Source organism: Ursus americanus, chromosome 6, assembly GCF_024610735.1.
Source record: "Ursus americanus isolate L20-20 chromosome 6, mUrsAme1.1.p, whole genome shotgun sequence".
In the NCBI taxonomy this organism is placed as follows: Eukaryota; Metazoa; Chordata; class Mammalia; order Carnivora; family Ursidae; genus Ursus; species Ursus americanus.
The window spans coordinates 785,294-812,937 of record NC_142132.1 but is presented as its reverse complement, the minus strand read 5'-3'; the positions used below and the strand labels follow the sequence as shown (position 1 = coordinate 812,937).

At 52.5% G+C, this 27,644-nt stretch overlaps 1 protein-coding gene and 1 pseudogene across 3 annotated transcripts in view; one reads left to right on the top strand and one right to left on the bottom strand.

Moving 5' to 3' along the window:
• CFAP46 (cilia and flagella associated protein 46) overlaps positions 1-27,644 on the bottom strand; it is an 88,718-nt gene that overhangs the window by 27,274 nt on the left and 33,800 nt on the right. For all 3 annotated transcript variants that reach the window (XM_045809411.2, XM_045809413.2, XM_045809421.2), the window contains 16 exons: positions 25,024-25,155; positions 24,511-24,673; positions 18,942-19,026; positions 18,265-18,403; positions 17,742-17,925; positions 14,575-14,734; positions 14,156-14,361; positions 13,133-13,297; positions 12,275-12,424; positions 6,728-6,876; positions 5,857-5,955; positions 5,344-5,476; positions 4,421-4,567; positions 2,268-2,468; positions 2,067-2,173; positions 748-924 (listed from right to left, as the gene is read on the bottom strand). In XM_045809411.2, the coding sequence (XP_045665367.2) occupies positions 748-924; positions 2,067-2,173; positions 2,268-2,468; positions 4,421-4,567; positions 5,344-5,476; positions 5,857-5,955; positions 6,728-6,876; positions 12,275-12,424; positions 13,133-13,297; positions 14,156-14,361; positions 14,575-14,734; positions 17,742-17,925; positions 18,265-18,403; positions 18,942-19,026; positions 24,511-24,673; positions 25,024-25,155 (2,397 nt within the window). The remainder of the gene's footprint in view (positions 1-747; positions 925-2,066; positions 2,174-2,267; positions 2,469-4,420; positions 4,568-5,343; positions 5,477-5,856; positions 5,956-6,727; positions 6,877-12,274; positions 12,425-13,132; positions 13,298-14,155; positions 14,362-14,574; positions 14,735-17,741; positions 17,926-18,264; positions 18,404-18,941; positions 19,027-24,510; positions 24,674-25,023; positions 25,156-27,644) is intronic.
• On the top strand, positions 8,111-8,528 carry LOC123800027 (phosphatidylinositol N-acetylglucosaminyltransferase subunit P pseudogene; annotated as a pseudogene).

Genomic DNA, 27,644 nt, shown 5'->3' with positions numbered 1-27,644 from the left:
TAGTACTTCAAATTTTATGATTAGATGTTCTATAATTTTGCCCTCTATAATATTTTTGTAAAATTAAATCTATGCCTAACAGATCCAGTGAACCAACACCATGACATTAATTGTGCCGATTTAACTGCCTTGTTTTCCTATTTGTGCTTTTCTGGATTTCTTAAAGTTCTACAATGACCATATAATCGATTCTGTAATAATAGGATCAAAGTTACATTCCACACGTGTCCAGGTGGCTTTTCCCTTATAAAGGCTGCTTTTAACACACAAGATCTGTTTGTCGTGCTCTGGAATGCGTGCGTGTACACCAAGCACGCGGGTGGCCCAGGGCCGGCTGGGTGGAGGGGAGGTGGGTGAGGGAGGCCGTTTACTGAGGCCCGGCCTCGCTCCTCTGCCTCCGGGCCAGCCCCTGCCCTCGATGACAGAGCAGGTGCGGGGCGTGCAGGGTTGACGTGTGTACGGCTGTGAGCGATCACCGGTCATGTGCACGTGGGAATGTGGCCTGTGGCTGCACAAATGTGACCAATGTGGGAACGCTGTGGGTGTGTCCGTGTGTTTGCAGAGACAGCAGGTGGGACACTGAGGGCACAGCCCCTGTGCCGCTGTCCTGGAGGGAGGTGCAGGCAGCCGCAAGGCCAGGAAGAGATTCTGTGAGAGGGCAACGGGGCCCCGAGGGGGGCTTGACCCTGTGCTCAGAGGGCAGGCCCCTCAGCCACCCCAGGAGGGCCCCCCAACGGGGCTGCTCACCTCTTTATCTTTGCGCGCTCTAGTTTTATGTCCACACAATTCTCTTTGTAGCCCCAGGAGGCCAACTTTTCCTCGATCTCCATCAAGTGGTCGTGCATCTCCGTCAGCAGAAACAAGCATTCGGGAGGCTCACAGCCAGCTGGTTCCTGAATGGCCCGGATCTGGAGGCTCACACATCTGCGGGGGCGTGGACGTCCCACGTGGCGACCTCAGTCTGGCCAGTGTCGCCCTGACGCTGAGCGCACTTCCCGCAGACCAGAAACCACACCGGCCACACGCTTCCATCACAGACAGTCAAGCTGGAAAGTAGCGCCCCCGCCCCCAGCAGCAGCCTGCTGTGACTCAGGGGCAGGAACCCACAGGGAAACCCACATCCGCCCGCCGTGCGGGTGCTGCCCGCAGGAGTCCCAGGGCCCCTGAGCAGGAGCGGGAACCCGTGCGGGTGGAACAGCCATGAACAGCCCCTCAGAACAGAACAAACACAACGTGGAAAACAAAGAGAACAAGACTGCTGCTTCTTTGTAAAGGTCAGTGAAACGGTGATGCGCAACTCTGACTTAGGGGAGGAGTGGGGCACAGGCGCCAGGGGACACACCTGTGACAAAGACTCCGTGACGTTACGGAAAAGAGTCCAGAAACAGACATGCCAACACGACCCAAAACCCAGAGGAAACAATTTTCCAGAAGAATACAAATTCCCAGAAAGATAGCTCAAAAAGAAGCCAAAATTCTGAACGACTGATAAGCACAGAGGACCGGTGCCGCTCTTCAGAGCTCCGCGCCCAAAGCAACTGCCACCTGCCCAGACAGGCGACAGGCTCGGGAAGCAGCCAGCGCGGAGGGGAAGACAGAGCAGGACAGGCCCAGGGAGGCACCTGCTCATACGCTGTCTCCGGGGGGGGGGGGGAACCCTGCAGCCAGACCCCACCCCACGGGTGTCTGCAGAAACCCCACGCACACCTGGGGGCAGCTCAAAAGTGTCCCCTGAGCATTTAGGAACCAAACAAGCTACCTGCATCCCTGTCCCAAGAAAAAGGGCACATTGGAAAGGAAGAGACACTGCCCCCAGGAGCCGGAAGGCCAAAGGTCAGGCTCTGGAGACTTCTCTGGGCTGCCCCCTCCCCCCAGGGGCCACATGCCGCAGGCAGGGGTCCCCAGGGGGCAGGCTCTGCTTCAGAGAAGGTCAGCTAGGTCAGCGGCGTGGGCAGATGGCTCTCTGAATGTGATTCTCTGCACCTCAGAGGTTTGGAAAGCCGCATAAAGAATAAAGTCAACCCTGACTTTCATGTGAATTAACAGTTTTTCTTACGAAGAGCTACCTGGCTTCTAGGTCTGTGATCATAAATTGCAGGATGGGCACTCGGTTAGGTCTTTCCTTCTGCAGGACCCTGAAGGCGTCTATGAGTCTTTGAAACAACTGGCAGGCCTGAGGAAGACAGGGCGTTGATGTTTGCGTGAGGTTCCCGGCCACGGGGACCCGGCCATGTGCCCCACTCCGCGAGCGCCAGGGCGGGCCCTACCACCGCTTCACTGCCTTTGCTTTCCGTGGCCAGGAGCGTGTCTGCCAGGGTCAGGGCTGAGCTGTACCAGAACTCCTCGCTGCCCCCCAGGCGCCGGGCCTGCTCCACCATCTTCCTGGCTTGCCCGTGGTTTTTCTCCCTGTTCGCCAGCTGTGCTAGGAGGTGCAGGCATCTCGCTTCTGCACAAGGGTCATCAAGCTCCTGAAGTAAATGTATATGTGGACAGAGGACGGGGAGGGGAGCGTGAGAGCAGCTCCGGGCACCAGGCCTTCGCACACACAGCGTCCACTGGGCTGGTCCCTCACCTCTGAAGGACGCCCCGCATCTGCCCTCAGGGCACGGGGCTGGGCAGGCTTGCGGCCTGTGCATGTGCTAAAACCCACTTCCAGAGTTCCCGACCCCACGCCTTGGCGGCAGTCCCCAGTGCTCTCTGGGGAGCCGCCGTCCAGACGCTGGCTGAGGGCAGCGGGGGTGGGGGGGGACGGACTTCTGCATCCTAGCCGGCCAGGGCTGTCTCATCCCCCATCCATTGCACACAGTTGCAGGTGGCCTGGGCGTGGGGTGGGGGTGCTGCTGGCCTCTGAACCACACCTGGGCAGGAGGACGTGAGGTGCCCAGGTGGGAAGAGCAGAGTCCAAGGTGGCTGGCTCCAGACAGGGCAGCTAGCATGCAGCCCGAAGAGACTGAAGCGGGGGCCTGGTGGGCCTGGGGCCTGTGGTCCCAAGAGCCAAGGCCCCGGAAGGCAAACACAGGCTGGAGACGAAGAGGGGGAGGTGGATTCAGGAGGCAGACGTGCTGGTGGGGGGTTGGGGGGAGCCTCAACAGAGAGGCGGACTGCGACCTGCTATGGACAGAAGCAGGGGCTGGTGCCTGCAGATGCCCCCGGGAGACGTCACCAGGCTCTAACCGCTATGGCCCCACAGAGACGTGGCCATGGTGTGGGCGGTTCAGGGCAGCAGACGGCCAGGAGGGAAAGGCCCGTGGGCAGAGCACCATCCGTGACAGAAGGCTCAGGAGGGGCAGTGTGAAGTCTGGAGGAGGCAAAGGTGCCCCAACCACCCTCTGGGGACAGACACTCCCCCGGGAGCTCTCTGACACCCGGCTCCTCGGCCCCCTGGTCTCAGAAGAGGCCGTTGCCAGCAGACTGCAGCCTCTCAGCCCCACCCCAGGTGCTCCCCCTTCTGTCCCCGGCTGCGCCCCCTCTGCAGCTGGCCTGCACATGCCCGTCTCACCGCCAGGCCTGCACACAGCTATCTGTGTTGGCCTGTGCTGGCCGAGACCCACACACCTGAGCGCCCTCCCCACTGCCCAAGTCTCCCACGGCCTTGAATTTTTGTGCTTTTATTAGGGACTTCTCTGGAGTCCTTCAAAGCAGTGACAGCCTGTCTGGTCCTGTAGCTTTGCCTTTGCCCCCAGGGAATGCAGTTCTCTGAGCTGGACGTGGATAGAAATCCCTGTCTGCAGGTGCCCGAGGGCCACCATCTCTGCGAGGAGGGACGCACACACGGGCTTCCAACCTCACGGGGGACAGAGCCCAGGAGAAAAGCAACAGCTGGGCTCGGGAGGAGACAGCTGGGGCTTTGGGGCCTGCAAGTGCTGGCACTAGAAGGGCCAATCACGGGGGTGGGGGTGCAACAGAAGGGCCCAGAGATCTATGCTCAAGGGCAGAGCCGGTTTAAGCAGTTCAGCAGGGGGGCTAAGGAGCTGAGCTGAGATCTGGACGCCAGGTGGGAATGCAAGCCTTTCCGAGGAGGCTCAGAACACCCCAGGCTTCCAGTGAGGCCCAAGAGAACCCAGACACCTGCAGGGCTCACACCTGAGGAGTAAAACCCAGCCCCAGGCCCTCCAGGCTCTCAGCCTCTGCATACAACATCAGGAAACACAGCACTGGGAACCCCGCCATCCATGGAATCAGACCCACAGCCACCATAGGGAAGCAGGGACTTTACCAAATCTCAGTGAAGAGTGAACGAAAACCAGAGAACGATAGCAAAGGTCAGAGACTTAGATCCAAGTCCAAGACGGACATTCCAGAACCTCAAGCAGACAGCCCGCATCCCAGAGAGCAGTGGTGGGTGGTATGCAGGCATGTGGGGCTGCTTCCAGCAGGACAGGTGCCCCCCCCCACGCCCTAGGCCCCGGCAGTCCCTTACCTGGAAGGCCAGGTAGGCCTCCGACAGCAGCAGCCTCGCAGGCTGGTACAGGTCCATCTCCAGCAGCACTTCTGCTTTGAGGGCCCACAGCTGGGGGAACGATGTCCCTTCCAGGCCCTTCCCAGTCTCTGCGTTTATCTTCAGGAGCTGGAAGGCAGAGCAGGCAAATCTGTGCCTGTGGCTGGCGGGAAGCTGCTGGCCATCCATGGCTTCCCACCAGGCTGGGCCCCCTGCCTCTGCAGCGTGAGGTCTCCTGGGACAGCCATCTCTTCTCACCCACCAGCTCACATGCAGCACGCCCACCCCAGGTGCGTCAGAGCTGGTCCTTGCTCCCGCCCGTGTCCCATGCTCTGTGACCCCACTCTCTGGTACCAGGCAGCACCCAGATTGGCATGGGAGGGGTCACTGAGCCCCTGAGTTCATCAAGATGTACAGGGGCCTGGCATGTTCCTACCACGTCTCCCAAATGGTTGACGTTGGGGGCTTACAAATGGAGTCCCAAGGGTGGTACTCCCACGGTGACAGGTGTTCGGAGCCTGGTGGCTGGGACGGCTACTTTCCTTCATGGGCGGGCCCACACAAAGTGAGCCCGCTGTGTGGAGAGGAGAGCTGGTTAGTGGTCAGACCTCCTGGCCACTCTCTAGCTGCCCAGGCCTCGACCACACTGCCCATCTTCTCTGAATTCTGCCCAGGGCCCTGGCGGGCATGGTCCGAGGTGATCTGTAGCCCTGGCTTCCCCAGAGACATCCAGGGCCCACGGGGAGGGGACACGCCTGACCAGTCCTTGGGTTTCCCAGGGAACCCGGCATGAAGGTTTGGACACAGTTCATAGTGAATACGCGTCCTGGCTAGCGGCCCGAGCTGCAGCCTCGGCGCTGCCTCGCTGGGCTAGGAGCAAGGTGCTGCCAGCAGAGCGAAGCTACCTTATCCTTGGCCACGAGGGGCTTCATCTGCACCGGCTCCACTGCGGTTATGGGTTCAGCCAGCGTCGGCACACTGTCTTCTAAGAGAGGTTCCTTATTCTTCTCCTTTCTCAAGGCAATTTCTTTCCTGCAGCTAATGTAAGTAACATAGGTGATATGCCAAAGAAGAAATACAATGGCCAAGAAATACTGGAAAATGGTCAACATCACTAGTAATCAAGAAACGCAAAAGAAAATAGCTATAAGAAGCCATGGGTCACTCACCTATTTACAAAGACAACCAAAAATTCCCATGACTGCCCCCAGGCACGGCCCCCCACCTCTGGCACAGCCTCCCCACCCCAGGCTGAGGGTCCTCCCACACCCCATTGTCTGGCTGTGACAAAGGACTGGGCCTGGGGCTGGAGGGGACACAGCCGAGAGCAGCACTGCGCTGGCCAAATCCTTCCTTGTTCACAGGTGAGCTGGTGTCCCACCCACGGGGGACGTAACAGCGGTGGGGAAAGTCCACACCTCGCCTGCTCCAGTTCATAGATGTATGTCTGCCCGGCTACCTCTTCATGGTAAGCAGCTGCTTCTCGCAATTTCAGATCAGAACAAACAAGGGCAAGTCTAGGGGAGGGGGCGATAGGGAGAAAGAACACGGTCATGTGGGACGTGGTAGATCAGAGTCTGGCTATATCGTGCCTAACGATTGGTAAACAAAAAAGGAATGTATAATTTAGTGATGTTTTCAATAATTTTTAGACCTAAGCAAAATGACACAGGTGCCTCTACCAAATTTCAGGTAGAAAAAATTTTAATATTCACTCATTCATCTTACTCAGTACGTATGTACCACTCAGGGTCACCTTCAGAGGTAAAAATAAGGCATCGTGGGTGGGGCTCTGGCTCCCGTGACAACTGCCAGCAGAGAGGAGCTTCGATTCTGGGGTAAAACGGTTTTGTTCTGACGGTCACATAAAAGCGGCACGCACACTACAAAGTATCACCGTGCACCTCGCCCCGATCCTTCAGCACAGGCGCACCACTGCATTTGCTCTAGCCTTTGCCTCCCCGCCCCCACCCCTGAGATTTCTTCCCGGGGGAGTAGGCCACAGACACAGTGGCCCTTTATTCTAACACTTCAATGTACATTTCCCTAGAACAAGGATCTTCTCTTAAGGACCGGGTCGCAATTTTAAAATAAAATTGTTATTTTTATGATCAAGAATATTGATTTATTTGGTTTTACAAATCAGAGGAACTATTATTTATAGAAATAGTCAACCACAGAATTAATATTTGGAAATGCTGTTTGCTTTCATATTGCTTTGGAGAAATTTTTCCCTTTAGCCACCTAGATATTCCCCCATTTCCCCGAACATAAGATGGTTATACTGACCGCAGGTGGTAGAGATCTTTGAGGCTCTTGCTTTCTACCACAGAGGCCGCGATTACTACGCCCAACTGCAGCACTGGGATGGTGAGCTCATAAAGGGACACCTTCTGCAGGGCTCTGACCAAGTGGTCCAGATAATATAAAGTGTACGTCTACATAAATACACAACAAACACGTAAGGTCAAAGAGGGGAGGAAAGTTAGGCCACTAGCTTATAGGGTCTCTCTTCAAAAACCTCTGTCCTTCTCCACGCCAAGCACAATCCCTGGCACGCAGCAGGTGCTCAACAGTGTTTGCTGAATAAATGATGTGCTCTCCCCCTTCTCTCCCTCATTCAGCTTGTCATGTGTGATCATCCGTAATCTTCAACATCCAAGTACAGATAAACATCCTCAAAGAAACAAGCCATTTACATATTTACTCAAATTTACTCAAATTGATACTCACCCTAAAAACTGCTGATCCATTAAAAACAGAATTTCTTAATGAACACGGGTAGGGAAGAACCAATACTTATAAAGACAGATGGGGTTTGATAAAATAATTATTCTGCAGTAGAAAATCAGAGAAGTTGGATGAAGTGTTTTAGAAACGTGCCAAAAGCTCCGAAGACTGGGTGATGCTGGGAGAAGTTACTGGGCCAAGCACCAGAAGACAGTGGGTATCCAGAGAAATGGGCCTGCCACATTGAGGTACGTTTGTCCTGGGCGTTTCTGCGGATTCAAGAGGCAGCTGGGATTTTGCTTGTTTGTTTGGTTTTTTTTTTTTTTTTTTTTTGAAGGGTGGAGACAACAAAGTGGTGTTGAGGGCCCACTGAAAGCTACGTGGCCAGGCTGGGCCCCAAAGGGCTGCACCTGAGGATTAAGGGTGGTCCACAGGTAAAGTGGCCGTCTTGGGGACTTGCTGGAAAGCCAGTGGCTTTGGGCAGCCTGAGGACACGTGGTTCTCTGAGAGACTAATAATCGGTGATGCCTGGGGAGGCTGGTCAGGAAAGAGGGGTGGGGAGACACAAACCCTACAGACCCTACAGACACTAAAAGATAATAAAAGGACATTAAAAACAACATTATACTACAAACTTGAAATTTTATATGAAGTGGAAATATCCTAGAAAAACACAATCCACAAACCAAATTTACAAGAAGAAACAGAAAATCTGAAGAGCTCCAGAACTACAAAGTAAACTAAGTCATAACTTAGGAAAAGGCCCAGAAGTTTCCACCAGGGAACTCTCCCAAACTTAAGGAAGAAATAACAAATAATCTTATATAAATTCTCCCCAAGAATGTTAAACAAAGAAAAAAAGTGGGGGTGCCTTCCGCGGTGGCGAGCAGAGTGTCCTGGCTGGCCCTGCCCTCGCACCCCGCAGGCCAGCAAAGATTGTCTAAAGTCACGGGGAAAATGGTAGAAAATTCACTGTCACTATTGCCAGAAAGAGCGATTTATGGCTTTGTTCTTTTCTTAAGCTCCCAAGTTGGCTTCGTACTATATCTTGTGTGAACTTTTACTCCTGAATCTTGACGGAACTCCTTAGGCTTAGCCTATCGGCCTCAAAAATATCGGGCAGGTGCCCTGCTGTCTACCTCCCCGTTACTATAGTACTAGGTTACATACTTTTATTTGGAATGAATGCGATGAGCACCTCTTCACTCAAGCCCATTCACGCCACCACAGGTAACTATGCTGAGACCCACGGCAGAAGACAAACCACGTAGAGGCCATCCCGGCATTAGGAGATATTCCCATTAGTGAAGTAAATCAAATGTTCTTTCTTACAGTCAAAGAACTTTATGCCGAAAACTAATTTGTATGTAGACTAATACCAAGCATTTATTTTAAGTTTTGATGTAATAATTTTGACCATAATTATTTTTATTATCTCTTATTAATACCCTGGGATTGAAATGTAAGAAATTGAACTTCTCTTAAGATTATGTTCCATTAATACTAAAATGTTCTCAAATATCAGTTATTAATGGACAGAATAAATAAAATACCATTTTGTCATATACCAGACTTTTAAAAAAAATAAGTATCAGTAAAAGCACAAAGTCCCTCCGGAAAAAGGAAGGAGGGAGGGAACACTTCCTAACTGACCAAAAGGTCAGTGTGAGGTTGTGACCCAGGAGGACGTGTACCCTTGGTCTTTGTCCCCGGTTGCTGGCACTGAGCTCCTAAAACCCTTGCAATCTTGTGACTCGTGCACCCCTTCCAAGCACACCCCAGTTTACGCCCGTGAGGTGACTCCGGGCAGCCCCTAGACAGCTCAGGATGGGAGCTGCGTGCCAGGGAACCAACCCTGTGACCAGAGGGCTGGAGCTGATGCCGGGGATGGGGAGAGGCTGGAGACTGAATAAGTCACCAACGGCCAGTGATGTCATCACTCATGCCTCCATAATGGAACCTCCCTAAAATTCCTAAGTGGAGCGGTGGCGCGTTTCCAGGGTGGTGAACACGTCCACACGGGGGTGGCGCACCCCAGCACCATGCGCATAGCAGCTCCTGTGCTCGGCGCCCGCCCAGACCTCGACCCGTGGACCTCTTCACCTGGCTGTTCGCTTGCACCCTTTCTAATAACCCGGTAATCTAGACAGTCAAATCCTTCCCTGAGTTCTGTGAGCCGTCCTAGCAAATCATCAGCCCCGAGGACGGGGTCATGGGAGCCTCCAATCTGTAGCCACGTCAGACAGAAGTGTGGTGGCCTAGGGACCGAATACTTGTTGACGTGGGGGCCGCCCTGAGGGACTGAGCTCTGAACCTGAGGAGCCCACGCCCACCAACCCTGGGTGGTCCGTGCCAGGACTGGGTTAATTCATAGGATGTCCCGCTGCTGTCCGCAGACAACAGGAGAGCTGGGTGTTGGGGTGGGAAAGCCACATGTCTGGGGCCGGTGGGGAGCAGGAAATGATTCAGAGCCTGGGCAACTTTTACCAAATCCTGACACAGGTGCCATATGAACGGAAAATGAACGTGGAGGCAAACACCCCAAAGTGTCAGTCAAGCACGATTATACATAAGATGAGTAATATGTTTCAGGCACATTGATCTTATTCTGATAATCATCAGCAAAAGATCAATGTAATCAAAAAGAATAAAGGAGAAAAAACATCATCACTTGAACAGATGGAGAAAAATACTCAGTAAAAGTCTACAGCCATTGGTGATTAAAACCCTAAGCAAAGAGAAATAAGAAACCCCCCCCCCCAGGCAGTAGAGAATGTCTGTAAAAGCACACCACCACCAACTGTACTCCCAGGACGGGTGCGAACCCTCCGCTGAAGCAGGAAGTGAGACGGGCCATGTGCTGTCACGGCGTTTATTCGACCCCTGAGCCGGTAGAACCAGGTAATGGAATGGAAGGTGCAAGGACTAGAAACTAGAAAATAAGCAGCTGGCTGTAGGTGGAATGATGTATACACACGAGGTCCAGGAGAATTTACAGGTAAATCACCAAAATTACTAAAAGGTTAACAAAATCATATTTCCGTATTTCACGTGGAGTTCAAGCATGACACAGAAAGACGTGTTTACAATAGCATCGAAATATCAACTACATGGAGATGAACCTAACATGTGCATAAGCTCCACACAGAAAACTCGCTCCTCTGTTGAGAATCGAGGGGAGGCCTCAAGCAGTGGAGAGGCAGACTGTGTTCACGGACCGGAAGGCTCTCCCCGAGTCTGCGGCTGACCCAGAGACTCTGTGCGATCACGACCCGAACCCCACCAGGGCGTGAAAGTGGAATCTGACACCCAGATTCTCATGTACATGTGGAAACGCGAGGAGGATGGAAAGCACGGCCAAGACCTCCTCGGAGAGCAAGGTGAGGGCACGTGAAGCTCGACCATGAGGTGTGGGCATGCGTTTGTGGCCACTGGATTCAGGACACACGTGGCTCTGCAAAGAAGATGGGCAATCGCTTTTCCCATAAATGGGGTTGGAACATTCAGACACCCAGGTTTAAAAGCCTGAGGCTGACCTCGCCCTACGCCACACCCACCAATCTCAGGTGGATGGTCAGTGTGAATCTGGCACGTAAAACCATAAAGCTTTGGGGAAAACATTGTGAGAGAATATCTTCATGACCTTTGGAAACAGTCTTTTTTTTTTTTTTAAGATTTTATTTATTTCTTTGACAGAGAGAGACAGCCAGCGAGAGAGGGAACACAAGCAGGGGGAGTGGGAGAGGAAGAAGCAGGCTCATAGCGGAGGAGCCTGATGTGGGGCTCGATCCCACAACACCGGGATCACGCCCTGAGCAGAAGGCAGACGCTTAACCGCTGTGCCACCCAGGTGCCCCTGGAAACAGTCTTTTTAAACAGGACACACAACGTACTAGTGACAAAGGAACAGATCACTAATTTTATCACATCAACACTTGGAATCTCTCATCATGAGAAGACCTCAGGAGAGCCAGGCCACAGAGCGGAAGGTGATCTGCCCTTCGTAAAATGTTGAAGTGTTTTCAGACCAGAAAAGAATTCCTTATTCAACAAGAAAGAGACAGAAACCTTAATAAAATGTGGGCAACAGACTGGACAGGCTGCAGAGAGGACGCCCAAGTGGCCAGTGGGCCTGGGAAGGTGTGCAGCCCCGCTGTGATCAGGGGGGAACCCCATGCAGCCTTTGCGTGGCCAAAGTAGGAAGGGAACCACACGAGGCCGGCAAGGGTGTGACGACGGCACTCCTGCCCGCTCCGGCAGGGATGGCGCTGCACGACCCCTTCTGAAGGCAGTTTGGCCAGAGATGACACAGTTGACCAAACACGCGCTCCAAGACGCACGAGTTCTGTCATGAATGTTCACAGCAGCTTCGTGTGTGAAGCCATGAACTGGAGACAACCCGAATGTCACCCAGTGCCGAACGGACACACGGACCATGGTCCAGTCTCGGGGCCGTGGGACTGCTCCACAGCCATGAAAGCCAACAGGTGATGGAAACACAGACGACTGTGGACAAATCCCACAAAATACTGAGTGTATGAACCCAAACACAGAAGGTTTTTATGGAACATTTCCATGTTTTTAAGCACAAAAGACAGGCGGAAGGCAGTGGGCAATGAAGGTCCCCAAAGTCATTGGGTCTAACCCCTGGAACCTCACATGGCCAACGGGCTTCCTTGCCAGTGTGGTTAGTGTGAAAATCCAGAGAGGGAGAGATTTCTGTGTGTTACCCAGGGGGACCCTGAGGTCGGAGCCCGAGATGGGGGGGGTGGCTGCGCTAACCGCCACAGCAGCCACAGACACTCCCACACAGCAGCATTTCGTGTCCAGGAGTGTTCGGGGTGGGGGGGACTGCATGACGAGAGGAAGCTCCCACCGACACTGGCCGTTGTCTGGGGAGGGGCTGACGTGCCCTGCGCCTCGGCCTGGACGTCGACGCACAGGTGTCTCCTTCTCCACGAGTCACTAAGCCAGCCCCCTGCTTACGTCCCCCTCTTTCTGGATATACTTCACCACAGAAAGGCTACCGGGCAGGGAGACGGGATTCGGAACGCAGGCTGGCTGGCACCCCACCAGAGCCCACACCGCCACGTGAAGTCGCCTTACCGGCTTCTGGATGCTTGCCGGGTTAATGGTAAAGTCACTCTTGTCTTGTTTAAACACCGCCAGGACTTCTTCAGGGCAGGAGTAGAAAGCCCACTCTTCTATGCTCGCAGGCAAGTCTTCAAGCTGTTTGCCAGGAGGCGCGGCTGGATGCTGTGAATGGGAAGCAGGACCTGCTTTAGAATCCAGCTCGGCCTGAGCAGACAGCGGTGAGCCTTGAGAAGGCAGCCCCTCCCTGGCACCGCCTTCGGGGACCGGTGCTGCCTGGACCTGGGCCCGCCCCTGCCCCGAGGGTGCCCCTGCACGTGCCCCTCCTGTGATCCAAGCCCGGGCTGTGACCCACACCACGGCCACATTCCGCAGCCAAGATTTCGCAGCCAAGACGCGCTCTGACGTCACTTGCAAGAGCACAGAGCTGACGCTCTCTGCCACGTGCACACCCAGCGTCTACCCGGGTGCCCCGGCTCGCGGTACTCCAGCACTGCACACGCGCGCAGTCAGTGCTGCGATGGGAGCGCCCGCTCTGGACGGGCTGTGCAGACAGGACTGTCCGTCGAGCTGCAGGCCCCATGGGATGCAGGGGCTCTTTGCCCACTGCTCCCAAGAGCTGCCCTCCCTCCCGCACACCCACAGCCAGAGAGGAGACATACATCCTGGGTCGCCCTCCTCACAGCCCGGGGTTGGGGGTGAGGTCATTGCCTCCACTTTATAGAAGAGGAAACTGAGGCACAGAGGGGTTTGTCAGGCCCCACAGCCTGGGTGTGGGTCCAGGCCCAGCCACGTGGCCCCAGTGTGTGGCCTTGGCCCTCCACTGTCGGGGGGTCCAGACACAGCCTGCACATTCAGACGTGCACACAGTACCTGCCTGGAGTCTTTGCCCTTCTCTCTGTCCTTCTCCTTCTCCTTCTCCTTCCCCTTCTCCTTCTTCTTTTCCTTCTCTTTTTTAGGCAATAACAAATGTGAACTAGCTCTTGCTGCTAGAATTTTACTTTCTGAAATTGCTTTTCCTGCTGTTAATAAAGACACCTGTGGAAAATGAAGTCCAGATTTACAACATTAAGAGCAGCCGTGCGCACACTCCCGCGCCTGCTCAGATCTGAGGGGCGGCCAGTGGTTCCAAGGCTCTGAGTGGCAACCTTGTGTCCACTCGGGCACCAGGGCCACACCCGTGAGCCCACCCCGTGCACAGGTGACTGAGTGTCCCTCGGTGGAAGGGACGCTCAGCCTCCAGGACGCTGGACCAGCGGGGACGCAGAGCTGACCTCCGAGGAGTGCTTTCAGCTCCGAGAAGTGAGTTCATGTCTCTAATTAAGAACACATAGAACTTTCAGTGGTTCTCCTAAAAGAAGTGTTAGAAAATCCTCGTTTTGTGTATAGTGGGAGAGTGGACTGGGGGATCTTGAAGACCAGGGATGCCTTCCCAGTCCCTCCCATTCTTCCCACTGCCAAGGGCTGACAGGCCCACTGTCTCCCAGCACATTGCTGGGATGGTCGGGGGCACTGCCCTTAGGTGGTCCTCAAGAACCAGAGGCTCCAAGAGTTGCCCTGGTAAGGCCCTCTAAAGAGATGGTGGGGATGGGGGATGCATGGAAGAAAGTTCTGGAAGCCAAGTGCCAGGGCTGCCAAGGGGCAGGCAGACGCAAGCATGGGAGGGCTGTCCCCTTCACATGAGGAGGCTCTGGGCACCATTGCCTGGGGGAACTTTGTGGTGGATGGACAAGGGTGGTGGGTGGGTTTCAGAGAAGAGCGTCCCTGGCCACTGCAGTGGGGTGAGGGCCCTCCTCCGAGGGGCTGCACGAGCAGGCGAGGCCCATGGGCTCCAGGGCGATGCGTGGGCTCCTGCCAAGGGCTGGGGACCGAGCAGGGAGCAGCCTCACGCCTCACCTCCCAAATGCGCTTGAGGTACGTGTAGGCCATGAGGCAGTAGTCCTCGTAGTCGGCAGCGCTTGGGGACACCATGAGGGCCAGCAGGGTGCAGGCGCGGGCCAGCGCCTCCAGCTGTCTCACATTCTGAAGCTTCTCCAAGGGGACTGTCCCCACATCCTCGGACACTGTACCTTCTGGGGCTCCCTGAGTGGACAGGGGCTCCTCTGCAAAACAGGAGTGCCCGAGCCATGAGCATGTCCCGACCAGGCCCTTCTAGAAGTGGAACCACTGGCCGCCCCTCAGATCCCAGCCAGGGGACCGGCTGGCCTCAGGGATGGCATCCCAGGGCTCCTCCGCCGGCGGCAGGACCCAGCAGGGGCCGAGAGGGCACGCCCACCCCACGCCCGGCTGTGAACCAGAGCAGACCCCACCCTCACCTGCCAGCTCAGGTGTGTCACTGGCAGGAGTCATCAGCAGCAGGATGTCAATCGCCCACTTCAGGTGGAAAGTCACGTCTTCCATAGGAAACTGCTTGTAATACAGCCACTCGCTGAATTCCATGATGTACTCAACTTTTTGCCACTCACTCTCTGGCTTCTTTGGGATGAAACAAAAAAGGACAGAAGAGACATGTACTTACCACTCAGCATCCCAAACACTGAAACAGAGGGTGTCAGCTGCTCCATTTTCCGGAAGCCAAGTGGTGCGCACTGACCCCGCCTCCACCGCGGCGGGACCCTCTATCGGGACATCTGCTGCCCCCACTCGTTAGAACCTTTCCGTTGCTGATAGTTTTGTCCCAAGACCAAAGCCTGGCAGAGTCTCTCCGGGCCCTCCAGTCCCTTTGCGGGCTCCTGCCTGCCCCACCTGCCCCCCCACGCCCCCGGCTCCCCAGCCCCTGGGCCCCTGAGTCGGGCTGTCTTCAGTCTGTGTGCAGCTCTGTTTCCATGGGCACTCACTCATGTGTGTGTGTGAGGCGCTCTCTGGATGGCTTTGCGGTTAACCGGGGCTCCAAGGGTCGGGGGAGATGCCACCCCATCCAGCAGGCAGCCCCAGAGCCCAGCCCAAGGCCTGGCCCATGCACAAACTGGTCACAAATCAGTGGAGTGGAGCTGCACCCCGGGCCTCACAGAGCAGAGCCAGCCCAGCCGATGGCACCTCCACCTTCCACCCGCCCAGCCCCACGCCTGACCCCTGGGCAAGGGGAGGAGAAGCTGCCATCTGTGGGGCTGGGAAGGCAGGAAGGAGCAGGGTGGCGCTGAGGAGCAGGAGTCTGACTTTGGGTGTTGGGTTGACACATGGTGAGATGGAAGGGGGAGTGGGCAGAGGGACATGTGAGGTGAGGGTGCAGGGGGCTCCAGGGTAGACACTAAGTTGTGAGGAGACTCAGGGTGGAGGTGGGGTTTAGCCCAGGAGCCTGGTTGAGATCACCAAGGATGGAGGGTTGTGGATGGAGGGGATCCGAGCCCTGAGCCCCCGCCCTCCGCCTCAGTAAGTAGCGGTGAGGGGGGGAGTGAGCAAGAGACAGGGGGATGTGGGAGCCCAGCGAAGGAAGCCCGTCGGGGCGGGGACAGGTCAGGTGGGGCCTCAGGACCCCCGTGGTGGTCTCGATGGCTTTGGCAAGAGCTGTGCAAGAGAGCTGGAGGGGGTGAGAGCCGGGTTGGAGGGTTTATGACACAACCACCATCTTCCCCACAAATGGTGCTGGGAAAACACGGCACCCACATGCTCACACCGGCCACACAGTGTGACTCAAAACGGATCAAAGACTTCAGCGCAGGGGCTGCAGCGATGAAGCCCCTACAACAAACACGAGAGCAGGTCTTCATGACCTTGGACCACGGGACAGCGTCTCGGATACCATCCCATAAGCAGAAGCAACAAAAGGAGAAATAAGTTGGACTTCATCAAAACTATAAACTTTTGTGCTACAAGTGACATCATCAAGAAAACGAAAAAGTGGCTGAAAAAACCACACACAGAGTGAGAGAAAAAATTTACAAATCTTGTATCTGATAACGGGTCATGCCCAGGATGCACGAGGAAGTCCTAGAGCTCAACAATAAAAAACAACCAAATTAAAAAATGGGCAAAGCATCTGAATAGACATTTTTCAAAAAAATACAGACAAATGGCCAATACATGCATGAAAATACATGCATCAGTCACCCGGGAAACGTGATGACACAGCGCTGGCACCCGCCAGGATGCTAGAACCGGGCAGCCAGGTGACAGTGTCACCCGGGCGCCGAGGGACTGGAGCGCTCGCTGCCACGGCTGGTGGGAAAGCACTCCTGGAAGGTTAGGTGGAGTGGTGGCGCGGGGCCCGTGGTTACGCTGCTCGGGCTGTGCCCAAGAGAGAGGTGACCGTGTGTCCGCATGGCGCTATGCACAGTAGCTGAACACGGAAGAGCGCGAACACCTGTCCAATGCAAGACTATGAGCCCTGAGCATGAGGGAAGCATGGACACGGCCCGACACTTGAGGCCTGGACACGCTATGCAAAGGGGAGGAAGCCAGGTGCGAGGGACACACCTCGTGCGACTCCACTTGCGTGAAATGTCCAGACAGACAGACCCCTATGGACAGAAAGCGGACTGGCAGCTCCTTGGGGCTGGCGGTGGGGAGAGCAGTGAGGGCAGACAGACTGGGTTTCTGGGTGCTGATGGAATATTCTCAAGCTGACCGTGGGGATGGCTGCGTGAGCCTGTGAGCTGACTAAAAACATCCTGTCCCGCTGAGAAACAAACAGGAAGCGAGGGAGGAATGGACTTGGGGTCAGTGGGGACAGAGAGCCTTTGCAAGGACCCTGGTGCCTTTCTCTGGAGCGGCAGGGTCCATGCTGCCCTGCCCCAGTGAACCCTGGGGGGACATTGGTCCCAGGAGCAAGGCCTCTTCATTGACCACTCAGTGATGACCACACGGGGTGGCATCCTGACCCATCCCCAGTTAACTCCTTCCCGAGAGACACACCCCCCCAGGGATCGTGGCTCAGTCGAGAAACCTCACAGCAGGATTTGCTCTGAGAGAGAGTGACAATCTGTGTAACAGACACCTGGTGCCAGTGTGTGTCTTCAGGACAACCTCAGTCCCGCACCTGACAGGGCTTCCCTGTCTTTCCACAAGTCCCACCTGTTCTGCTGCCACACAAGCCACCTCCCCTCCCCTGAATATGCCCCTGCGTCACCCCCCGTCATCTTGGTTCTTGTTGGGGTGGGGAGTGCCCCAAGACCCCTGAATCTCAGAAGGCTGCACAGCCCTGCTCCCTCTGCAGCCCAGCCCAGCCTCAGGCATCCCCCCCTTGGGTGGGCCTCACCCCCCTTCCCCCACAGTCGTCTCCCCTGCAGCAACACGGTGCCCCACCCATACGAGGACCTCATCCCTCCACGCTGGGAAGGTGCAACAGAAGACAGGGGTCTGTCTACTGCCCCTGACTCATCAGAAGGGCACGTCCCCTCCCATGGCTGCATCCTGCTCCTCTGCTGGGCAAGGTCTTCCTCCAGGGGCCTCGCACGCAGCTGCCCAGGGGCCCGGCCTCCCTCCATGGGGCCACATCTGTACCCAAGAAGCTGAGGTCACCACCACCAGAGCTCCTCACGCAGACCTGCAAGGCTTGGATGGCGTTGTGGTAGCAGACCAGCTCTCCGTAGACACTCTTCGAGTTCAAGGCCAGACGGTGCCACATGTGTGCCAGATAATCTTCACTCTCATCTTTGAATTTCTGTATTTCCATTGTAAAATTCTGGCCAAGTTTGGCCTTCACAATGACCATATGTTTAAAAATCAAGCTAAAAAAAAGCAAAAGGGAGAAATTAATGCTTGAATGATAAACAAATATAGATAATGCATCTGAAACTAAGGAATCTGTGTCCCTTTTCCTCCTTCTAAAAAATCAGAACCGAACCTGAGTTACTCGGCCCATGTGTTGTGTTTCAAATCCCCACCCTTCTTGTGCTGAGTTCCGATGGGGAAATAAAGTCATCCGTGGAAATGGGATTGTGGGGGTCAGCACCGGTGGGGCGAGCAGGGGAGGGAGGCTCTCTGGGAGGAGGTGCGGGGGAGGGGGGGGTCCCGGGTGTCCTGTGGGGGGAGGGGACAGGGGCTCCCAGGAGGGGAGCAGCACTCACAGGCGGTGTGCCGTCCGCGGCAGCACCTGCACAGCCTCGTCCAGCACCTTGAGGCCGCCCTCCCAGTCGCCGAGGTCCGCGTGGCAGTGGAAGAGCAGGCCGTAGAGCGCGGCGCGGAGCGTCAGGTCGTCCTCGGCACCTACAGCGGGGGGGGCAGCAAGGCTGGGGCGCCACAGGGAGCTCTCTCAGCAGCACCTAAGAGCCCGAAGCTGAGGACGCACCGAAGGGCGATGTGTGCTGTGTCTGTCACACGCATCGGCAACCCCGGCGGCCTGACCACCACCCTCGGGCCAACACGATGCCTGTCTGTGGGGAGCAGAGCCACGTGACATGGGTCCTTCAGGACCGGTCACTCAGAAGAGGCTCACCAGGGGCTCCCCGTCCCTGCAGCTGCCCCACTGTGCTTCCTGAGCGCCTCCCGCCCCCACCCCGCGCTGGGCTGAGAGCGCCTGCCCTGACCCCAGGGGGCCCCGGACGGGGGGCCGTTAGGCTTTGGTGTCCTTGTGCGCACAACGGGGATGCCGTGAGGTTGTTGCTCATCGCACCCAAGCGCTGAGCAGACGCTCCTTGTGACCGCCCTCCTGGTTCAGCGGCTTCACACAAGGCTGCAGGAGTTCACAGCGCTGAGCACTTCCCTTTCGTCCCGCCGTGGCTGTGTCTGTCTTGTGTCTACAAACCTGGGAGAAAACGGCCTTCTGCCATCCCTCCGCTGTGGAAGTCTGCCGTAGGCCACTGGTGCAGAAGCAGCACTTTCCCTTTTCCCTGAAGTAAAAACAAAGAAGCAATACGTATGCTTGAAAGTTGCAGTTTATTCTTCCACCATTTTGATGTTTATTTGGCTCAGTATCGATTATAGAAATTGCAACTAAATTTCTGAAATACTAAGTCATAAAAAGTGAAGTGACATTTCACCCATGAGAAAAAGCTCCCCAGTGCACATGAGAACACACACATAGAGACCACTCCCAACATAGCCTGCAGCTTTCTTAACGACTAGAGCATCCAAATCCATTTCAGAGCTTGGATTCAACGGGATCAAAAGCATATTAGAAAAAGCTTATAAGGGGCGCCTGGGTGGCACAGGGGTTAAGCGTCTGCCTCCGGCTCAGGGCGTGATCCCGGCGTTATGGGATCGAGCCCCACATCAGGCTCCTCCGCTGTGAGCCTGCTTCTTCCTCTCCCACTCCCCCTGCTTGTGTTCCCTCTCTCGCTGGCTGTCTCTATCTCTGTCGAATAAATAAATAAAATCTTAAAAAAAAAAAAAAAGAAAAAGCTTATAAGAGGGATGCCTGGACGGGTCAGTCAGTTAAGCGTCTGACTGTTGGATTTCAGCTCAGGTCATGATCTCAAGGTCCTGGGATCGAGCCCTGCATCGGGCTCCATGCTCAGCAGGAGTCTTCCTGGGATTCTCTCTGCTCCCTCCCCACTTGTGCATGCTCAAAATAAATAAATAATGAGAAACTTGTAAGATATAGCAAATGCAGTGCTCAGAGGGACGTTTATAACTGCAAATGCCTACATGGAAAAAGAAGAAAGATCTCAAATCAACAACCTAACTTTATACCTTAAGGAACTAGAAAAAGAACAAACTAAACCCAAAGCCGGCAGAAGGCAGGTAACAATAAAGGTTAGAGCACAGATAAGCAAAATAGAGATTGGGAAAATAATAGAGAAAATCAATGTAAAGATCAAGAAAACTGGCAAACCTTTAGCAAGACTAACAAAGAGAAAAAGACAGAAGACACAAATAACTAAGATCAGAAATGAAAGTGGGAATATTACCACCAACCCTGGAGAGATAAGAAGGACTCTAGGAGAACCCTGTGGGACAGCATGCACTAACATATTATAAGACAGGAAGAAATGGGCAAATACCTTGAAACACTCAACAGAGATGGAAAATCTCAACAAACGTCCACAAGTTGAGTCTGACTCCATAATCAGAAACCCCCAATACAGAAAAGTCCTGGACCCGACGGCTCACGGGTGGGTTCCACCACACATCGAAATGGCTGACACTAACCCTTCTCAACTCCTCGAACCACTAAAGGGGAAGAAATACTCCCACAATGACTCTGACGCCAGCATTACCCTTGAGAGCAAATCCAGACAAACACATCGCGAGAAAAATCACGGACCAACACCCATTATGAATATAGACGAGGCAAAATCCTCATCAAAATTTAGCAAGTCAAATCCAGCATCACAGTAAAAATATTATTTACCATGACCACGTGGGGCTCATCCCAGGAATACAAGGGCGGTTCCCCATGAGATCGATCAGTGTAATACGTCACATTAATAAAATGAAGGAGAAAAACCACATGATCACCTCAACTGATGGAGAAAGGCATTTGACAAAATCCAACAACTTTTCATCATAAAACCTCAGAAAACTAGGAATAATGGGAACATTTCTCAACACATAAAAGGTATTTATGAAAAACCCACAGCTGGCATTGTGCTCAGTGGTGAGCAACTGAAGCTTCCCCCTAAAATCAGGAACAAGATGAGGGTGCCTGCTTTCACTGCTGCTGTTCAAAATTCCACTGGAAATTCCAGCCAGAGTAATAAACAAGAAAGAGAATTAAAGGTATCCCAACTGGAAAGAAGAGGTAAAACTGTCTCCATTCATAGATGACATGATCCTATATTTAGAAAATCCCAAAGAATCCCCAAGAAAATCGTTAGAGCTAATAAATCAATTTAGCAAAGCTGCAGGCACAACGATTAAACAGTCAGTTGTTTTTCTATGTATCAGCAACAAACAATCTGGAAAGGAAACTAGGAAAGTGCTGTGGACTTACTTGTGTCCCCCACCCTCAATACCAAATTCACATGGAGAAGCCCTCATCCCCAGTGTGCTGCTATCTGGGGGGTAATTAGGATTAGATGAGGTCACGAGGGGGAAGGGGGAAGGTCCTCATAAGATGAGACAGCAGAGATCGTGCTCTCTGCCCCTGGAGGAGGACAGAGCAAGATGGCAGATGGATGCAAGACGGAAGAGGGTCTTTATCAGAACTTGACCACACTGGTTCCCTGGTCTTGGACTTCCAGACTCTAGAAGAGCATGAAACAAATTTCTGTTGGTTAGGCCACCCAGTCACCCAGCATTTTGTTACGCCAGCCAGAGCTAAGACTGAGAGCAATTTCATTTATACTAGCACCTAAAAGAATTAAATACTTCCAAAGAGGTGAAAGACGTATCTGCTGAAAACTGTGAAAACATTCCTGAAAGAAATTAAGGAAGACCTTTATGAATGGAAAACACCCATATTCATGGATAGAGAGTCTTAACAATGTCACACTGTCTGCGCCCCCCAGAGTGATCTGCAGATTCAACACAACCCCTCTCAAAACTCCAACACTGTTTTTTGGAAGAAATGGAAAAGCCAATCTTGAAATTCATGTGGAATTGGCCCCAAGTAACCAGAACTATCTCAAAATGGATTAATAATGTTGAAAGGCTCAGAGTTCCTGACTTCGAAATTTACCACAGTCTACAGTAATCAAATCAGTGTGGTCCTGGGATAAAGACAGACATACAGACCAATGGCATAGAAGAGAGCCCAGAAATAAACTCTCACCTGTACGGTGGAATGACGTTTGACAAGGATGCCAAGATCATTCGATGGGAGAAGAGCAGCCTCTTCAACAACTGGTGCTGGGGAAACTGGATTTTCACACTCAGTGAGATAAAGCTGCCCCCACCCCCTGCTCTACAGCACACACCAAAATTAACTCAAAGTGGGGGAAACCCAAACACAAGAGCTCAATCTGTAAAACTCTTAGAAGAAAACACTGGAGAAATTCCTCATGACATTGGCTTTAGCAATGAGTCTGTGGATGTGACACCAAAACACAGGCAAAGAGAGAAAAATGGTTGAATTTCATCAAAATTAAGAAGTTTTGTGCATCAAAGGATACCATCAAGGGAGTGAAAAGGCAGTCAAACAAATGGAGAAGAAAATCTGCAAATCTTATGTCTGCAATCCAGAATATACAGAGAACTCCTACAACTCAACGACAAAAAACAAAGCAATTCAAAAATGGGCCAGGAACTTGAAGAGAAGTTTCCCAAAGAAAGTATGCGGATAGCTAATAAGCACATGAAAAGATGCTTCATATCATTAGTCATCAAGGAAATGCAAATCAAAACCACAATGAGGTAAAGGGGCACCCGGTGGCTCAGTCAGCATCTGACTTCTGCTCAGGTCATGATCCCAGGGATCGAGCCCCACGTCTGGCTCCTTGCTCAGCGGGGAGTCTGCTTCTCTCTCTCCCACGGCCTGCTGCTCCCCCTGCTTGTGCTCTCTCTCTCTCTCTGACAAATAAATAAAATGTTAAAAAAAAAAAACCCACACACACAATGAGGTACAACTTTACATCTACTGGGATGCGTATGATTTTTTTAATGGGAAATAACAAGTGTTGACAAGGATGTGCAGAGATTGGGACATTGCTGGTGGGAATGTACAATGGTGCAGCTGCTGTAGAAAATAGTTTTCTTCCAAAGGTTAAACCCGGAACCACCATAAACCCAGCAATTCCACTCCTAGGTATATGCCCAGAAGAACCAACAGCAGGGACATAGAGATACTTGGACACCCATGTTCACAGCAGTGAAAAGGGTGAAACAATCATGTCCATCAATAGATGAGCGGATAATCAAAATGTGGTCCATCCATACAGTGGCATATGATTCAGTCATTAAAAAGGAAGGAAACGCTGACACCTGCTACAACGAGAACAACAAGTGTCCTTGAGGACACTAATCTGAGTGAAAGAAGCCACACATAGAAGGACACATCCTCTATGATTCCACTTAAACGAAGAACCTAGAGTCATCCCATTCATAGAGACAGAAAGCAGAGTTGTTGTCTAATGGGGACAGGGTTTTTATTGGGGATGATGAAAAAGTTTCAGGTATAGACGCCGGTGATGATCATATAACATTGTAAATATAATTAAGGTCACTGAATTGTATACTTTTGAATGGTTAAAATGATAAATATTAAATTATGTATATTTTACCACAATTTTTAAAAGCAAATTGGCAAAAACTGAACTTTAGGCTAAGGTTGTAAATGTCTAGACCTGGGCTCAGCAAACTTTTTCTGTAAAGTGCCAGGTAGTAAGTACTTGTGGCTTTGCAGCTCACACGGCCTCAGTCACAATTACTCCATTCTGCTTTTGGAGCCAAGCCACAGACAATATGTAAGCGAACAGGCACGGCTGTGTCCCAATAAAACTTTATTGACGAAAACAGGAGGCAGGCTAGATTTGGCTCGTGGGTGGTGGTTTGCCCACCCCTGGCTTAGATTATCAGAGGTCATAAATATCTTTGTAGGAAAATAGGAAGCAAAGACCAATTTCTTATATGAGGCTATGATTTTCAATTTTCTTCTTGCTGTCTCTTGAACGACAGTTTCCCCGGCCAGGGACAGCCTTGGGAAGGCCCAGCTCTGGAATCAGCAGAGGTTAGCTCCCCCATCTCGTCCCATCCCTGCCAAACCTCCCATAGCTTGTCTGGCTGCTGGCTTCTGAGGATTCGCTGGGCCCTGGACTGAGGGCTCGAGAAGCCCCATCCACAGGCTCTGTCCTAGACTGTCTGGGTACGGACCTCTGCCTGCCAAAGCCTTTGACCTGCAGGCCTTGCCTTCAGAAGGGCCCTTCTGAAGACCGAAGGTTTAGGGGTAGGAGTGTGGCCTTCCCTGGCAGATAGGAGATGTGCTGGAATCTCCAGGATGTGTACAAGACACACATCGTCAGCAGGCAGGAGGGCAGCCCTCACTGACCTCCACACACCCTCTCAAGCTGGGTCTGGTCCCCGCTCTGCCGGCCTCAGGGGCCAGGTGGACAGAGGGAGCCAGCCAGGGACCGTCACTTTACCAAGACCACACGTGCTGGTGATGGGGTGGGAGTGGGGTGGAGGCAGTCCAGGACTTTGGCTCTTCTATGGTTTTCCTCAGCTGTCTGAGTCTACTGTTCTGTTCCTACCTCCTGTGTCCTTTCCTCTCTCCTGCTGGAACTTTCTGGGTATGGCTCAGTGTTCTCTAGGAGAGGAGGAGGGAGGGGTGGGATTTTGCCCAGCTGGGATTTTGGAGATGTCATTGTCCTTCAGGCCCCCACTCTGCTGGCCTTTGTGTTCCCGGTTTCAACAGCTCCATGGGGTCTGTCTTTCCTTGGGATCTTGCCCACCCTTTCTGGAAGAAGCCTGCCCCACTGTGGCCCCACACAGCCCACCTGCTTTTTCGCTTCTGTCTTGTTGATGATGCTGACGATCCTCTGTATGACGTTCTTGGTTTTCTTCCTGTTGGCTGCAGAGGACAGGAACGGAAGCCAGGTGTTCCAGTAGTGCCTTACGGCCAGCATCACCAGGGCGCTGCTCCTCGCAATGCCCCCAAACCTGAAAGGGAATGCTGACCTGGAGAGGCGCAGACATGGGTGCACAATGCAGCGGCAACACACGAGGCTTCTGGATTCACAGGGGAGGGGGTGGAGTGGGTGCCATGAAGTGCCCCAGGATGTATGTGCTCCTTCCCTCCGATGGCCACGTGGCCTCTGGTGACCCGCTCATGCCCAAGGGGGTGGTTTGGGGTGGGTGTCACCACAAAGGTGAGATGGCCACAGGGTCACCAAGGGAGAGCCAGCCTCAGTGACAGTTCCCACTGAGCATCGTGCCTTTCACGCAGGCATCGTCTCCCATGCGCAGTGTGCACCCCAAGCCCCCTGGCCGCTCAGCACCCCACGGCATACTTGGCGCTGTCTAGGAAGGCCTTGGCGGCCGCCAGGCGCAACTGCTTTCTCCCCTTCAGGTTCTCCATCATGCTCCTGCCCTGGATGCAGGCCGTGGTGCTCAGCATCTCCGCCACCAGCTCAGTCTCGACCCTGGACACAGAGAAGTGACTCACGCATGACAGCTCTTCAGGGCAGGCAGGTGCTTTGCAGAAAGCTGAAGGAGCCCTGTGGGCATCCACGGTAACCTCACAAAAGTCCCCAAACCACAACTAACTGGCTGAGCCCAGTCAACTCACCGAACCACAACACAGAATCGCTACCTAGTGTTTTGAATGACTGCTCTGTGAAGAGGTTTTATTGTGTGGCAGCAATGGGTGAGCACAACAAGCCCCTCTGCTGAGCCCCTCCTTGTAGAATGGCCAAGCACCACCAGGAGCAATGGGGCTCCATTCCCTGTGCCCCAGACATACTGGGGTGTGCTGAGAGCTCAGTCCTATACGGTTTTGACCCAAAGTAATGTCAAGAATGCTGTGTGATCCTTTCTCCCTCAGTGTTTCCTATCCTAGCCACGCCGTGGCCTGTGCACATCGAGCACCACATACGCTAAGACGTCACCCCCTGTCCAGCGCTGGAGGGGAGTAAATCCCTGAAACTCCACTCAGGGGAACTGGATTTATTCTAAGAGAAATACACCGGTTCCTGGGCGGACTCCTCCATGGGCCACGCGAGTCTTTATTTTTGAAGTGTCTCTTGAAAACAGCTTCCGGTTAGGTCTTACTTATTGCATTCAGCGGGGTATTCCCTGCGTGTTTGGCTACAGTGACAGGCCGTTCACATTGCGCTTTGCTGTCCTTTCATCCCATCTGTTGTTTCTTTCCTCCCCTTTTGGGTTAATTGAATTTTTTTAGCATTCTATTTTGTCTCCTCTATTGGATTTTTAGTTATACTTTTTGTTTTATTATTTTTTTAGCACTTGTTCTAGAGATTACAACATACATCCTTAACTAGTCATAGTCTACCTTGGATTAATGTTATATCATTTCACAGGTGATGTCAGCACTCTGAACGCTATACTTCTATGTACCTCGTTCCTCTCATTGGTGTTCTCATGGTCATGCACTTTACTTCCACATTTATTAATAACCCCACAGTTCAACGTACTTTGCTTTCAAACAGGCAAATGTCTTTTAAAGAACTGAAGAACTGAGGGTGAAAGCCTTTTATATTTACCCACCCGTTCACCACTTTGGGTACTCTCCACGGCTTCTTGGACCAGCTTTCCACTGGCTATCATCTTCCTTTAGCCTGAGGAATTTTTTTTGGCATCCCTTCTAGGAATGCATTATCTTACCTTTAGTTTATCTTAAAACTTCTTGATTTTTGCCTTCATTTTCTGAAGGCTATTCTTGGACGTACAGTTTTAGATTGACAGGTTTTTCTTTTTTAACACTTAAAGTGTTAGGCGGTCTGCATTGTGTCTGCTGAGAAGCCTTACAGTTTTAACCTTGCTTTCCTATATGTAATGCATTGTTTGCCTTCTGACCTCTAATGATCTCTCGTTACCTTTGGTCTGCAGCAACCTGACTACAGTGAAAATAGGTGTGGTTTTCTTTGTGTTTATCCTGCCTGGAGTCATTGAATGTCTTGGATCTCTGGCTTGATGTTTTTAACGGAATTTGAAAAATGTAAACTAGTCTATCTTCAAATATATGTATTTCTGCCTCCCTCTCTTTCCTCATCCTGAGACTCCCATTACACTTGTGTTAGGCCACTTGGTTCTGCCCACCTGTTGCTAAAGTTCTGTTCATTTTGCTTTTCTGTTTTTTCTCCCTATGCTTCGATTCCAATGCTGTGTTGACCTGTATTCAGAGTTACCCATCACATTTTCAGTATTCTGACATTAAGCTCTCCCAGTAATATTTCTAGATACTGTATTCGTCAGTTCTAGAATTTCCACTTAGTTCTTTATTACAGTTTCCATTTCTTTGTTGAAATTCCCCACTTGTACACTAGCTTTTCCACTAAAAATACATTCCTGTATTTATAATAGTTGTTTTAACTTAAATTTTAAATTTGTTGTTTGCTGATTTCAAAATTTGTGTCATATCTGGCTCTGTTGACTGTTTCTATTTTTTTAAAGATTTACTTATTTTTATTTCAGAGAGAGAGAAAGTGTGAGCAGGAACAGGGGAGAGGGGTGGAGGGAGACAGACAAGCAGACTCCCCACTCGGTGGGGAGTCCAACGTGGGGCTTGATCCCAGGATCACAACCTGAGCCAAAAGCAGATGCTTAACCCACTGAGCCACCCAGGCGTCTGACTGTTTCTTTTCTATTGACTGTATCTTCTCCTGGTATGGGAGAACATTTTCTAATTTTTTCCATGTGTCTAGTAATTGTTTATCTTGTGCTGGACACTGTAAGGACTATATTGTTAAGAGTATACTGTTGAGAGTGTGGATGATGTTGTCTTCCTTTAAAGGAAAGTTGGGTTTTGTTCTGACAGGCAATTAATTTACTGGTAGCTCAGCTTATCTTATCAAGATTTGAATGAGGCTTTTTAGGGCAACTCTATAGTAGCCTTTCTAGCCCTATTCCTGGTGTGATCTTTTTGAATGCCTGGCAAGTTCAGTGAAGCCTC